The following is a 1741-nucleotide window of genomic DNA, read 5'->3' as shown; positions in this document are numbered from 1 at the left end:
TCTGCACCTGCTCAGTATGGAGAAAAAACGGGGGAGGAATGGGAGCACAGACAGGGCTTCTCTCTTTCCCTTAGATAAGAGAAAAATACTAGAGTGGTCTATATAGTTTGGTGAGGGCGAGTTTCCGGATTCACAGAGATGGATGCCTAGGAACATAGGAAGCTGCCATATACTGAGTCAGACCATTGGTCTATCTAGCTCAGTAATGTCTTCCCAGACTGGCAGCGGCTTCTCCAAGGTTGCAGGCAGCAGGAATCTCTCTCAGACCTATCTTGGAGATGCTGCCAGGGAGGGAACTTGGAACCTCCTGCTCTTCCCAGAGCGGCTCCATCCCTTGAGGGGAATATCTTGCAGGGCTCACACATCAATACTCCTCTTCAGATGCAACCAGGGCAGACCCTGCTTAGGGGTCAAGTCTTGCTTGCTACCACAAGACCGGCTCTCCTCTCAGGAGAAGTAATACTAGTTAAAGGTAATAATCTCAGTCAGTGTCAATCCATCTTTATTTTTATGGTCCAAGACCAGACAAACAATAATATAATAGCAATACTGAGCACCATCCACCCTGCATCGGCGTACATTTGTTTATTTATTTAACATATTTGTATACCGCCCCAAACGCAAGTCTCTGGGCGGTTTACAGCAAAAGAATAAAAAACAACAAGTAAAAAAGTTAACACATAACAATTTAAAACAACGTTAAAACTATCCAAAATCATCAAACAATGAAAACATGCATGTTTTCAATAGTAATAATATTATAGTAATACACACATTATTTAAAAATACTGTCACCATACGTCTAGCAACATATTTGCTCTTAAAAGAGGTATACGCCGGAATGTTTGACTCACATTTGACTCATTTCTTTTTCTTAAAACCCCCTTCTTTTTATTATTTTTCCAACAAGATAGCAGAAATAGAAAAGGAACATTAAAAAAAAGGAAGAAGAAAGATCAGATAAATGTAACCGCGGCAGTTAAAATCTCTTGAACATCTCATCATTACATACACCAGTCGGGAAGTCCACTAATTTCAACCATCTGACTCATTTCCACAATCCGTTGTAAAAACTGTTTCACGCCATTTGTTGCGTTCCGTGGATCCCAGTTCCACCTAGAGGTGTATGTATGTATATGTATATATGTGTGTGTGTATATATATGTGTGTGTGTGTATATATATTTATATATATGCACACACTTACACACACACACACACACACACACACACACACACACACACACACACACACACACCCCTCTCTTTCTCTCAGGCGGTATAAAGATATGATAGATTAGCTGAAGTAGTCAGAATTCCCCCGACAGCACGGAACCCGGAAGCGCCCTGCAGGCACTAGGAGGCTCTCGCCTCTGGGGCTTGCCTTGTCTCTGTGGGCCCGGTGGCGGGCGCCTGCGCAGTGGCGCCGGGGCAGGCACGCTGAGGGAGGACCAGTGGCCGTGATGGCGGCGCGGGGAGCGAGCGCTGCGGGCCCATGAGGTGGCCCTCCGGCCCTCCAGCGCGCGCTTCCGACACGAGGCCGGCTTCCCATGAGCCAGGCCATGGCGGGCGTCTTCGACATCGACCTGGACCAGCCTGAAGAGGCGGCCTCGGACGAGGAGCTGGAGGAAGGGGTGAGCCCCCCGGGATCAGCAGGAGGAGGAGGAGGCCGGCGCGGGGCGGGAGAGGAGCCCGGCCGGGCCTCCGGACCCCGCCCGGGCAGGGGAAAGAGGGGCCGGGGC

The 1741-nt window shown here is 48.8% G+C and overlaps 1 protein-coding gene across 2 annotated transcripts in view; it reads left to right on the top strand.

The window, feature by feature from the left end:
- Window positions 1-1443: 1443 nt before the first annotated feature.
- RPS6KB1 (ribosomal protein S6 kinase B1) overlaps window positions 1444-1741 on the top strand; it is a 63737-nt gene continuing 63439 nt past the window's right edge. For both annotated transcript variants that reach the window (XM_053275424.1, XM_053275425.1), the window contains exon 1: window positions 1444-1633. In XM_053275424.1, coding sequence (XP_053131399.1) covers window positions 1550-1633 — 84 coding nt within the window. In that variant the 5' untranslated portion in view covers window positions 1444-1549. The remainder of the gene's footprint in view (window positions 1634-1741) is intronic.

The sequence above is a fragment of the Hemicordylus capensis genome, chromosome 12 (assembly GCF_027244095.1).
Source record: "Hemicordylus capensis ecotype Gifberg chromosome 12, rHemCap1.1.pri, whole genome shotgun sequence".
Taxonomy (NCBI): Eukaryota; Metazoa; Chordata; class Lepidosauria; order Squamata; family Cordylidae; genus Hemicordylus; species Hemicordylus capensis.
Note: the sequence above shows the minus strand (reverse complement) of the source record. Positions and strands in the feature narration are given on the sequence as shown.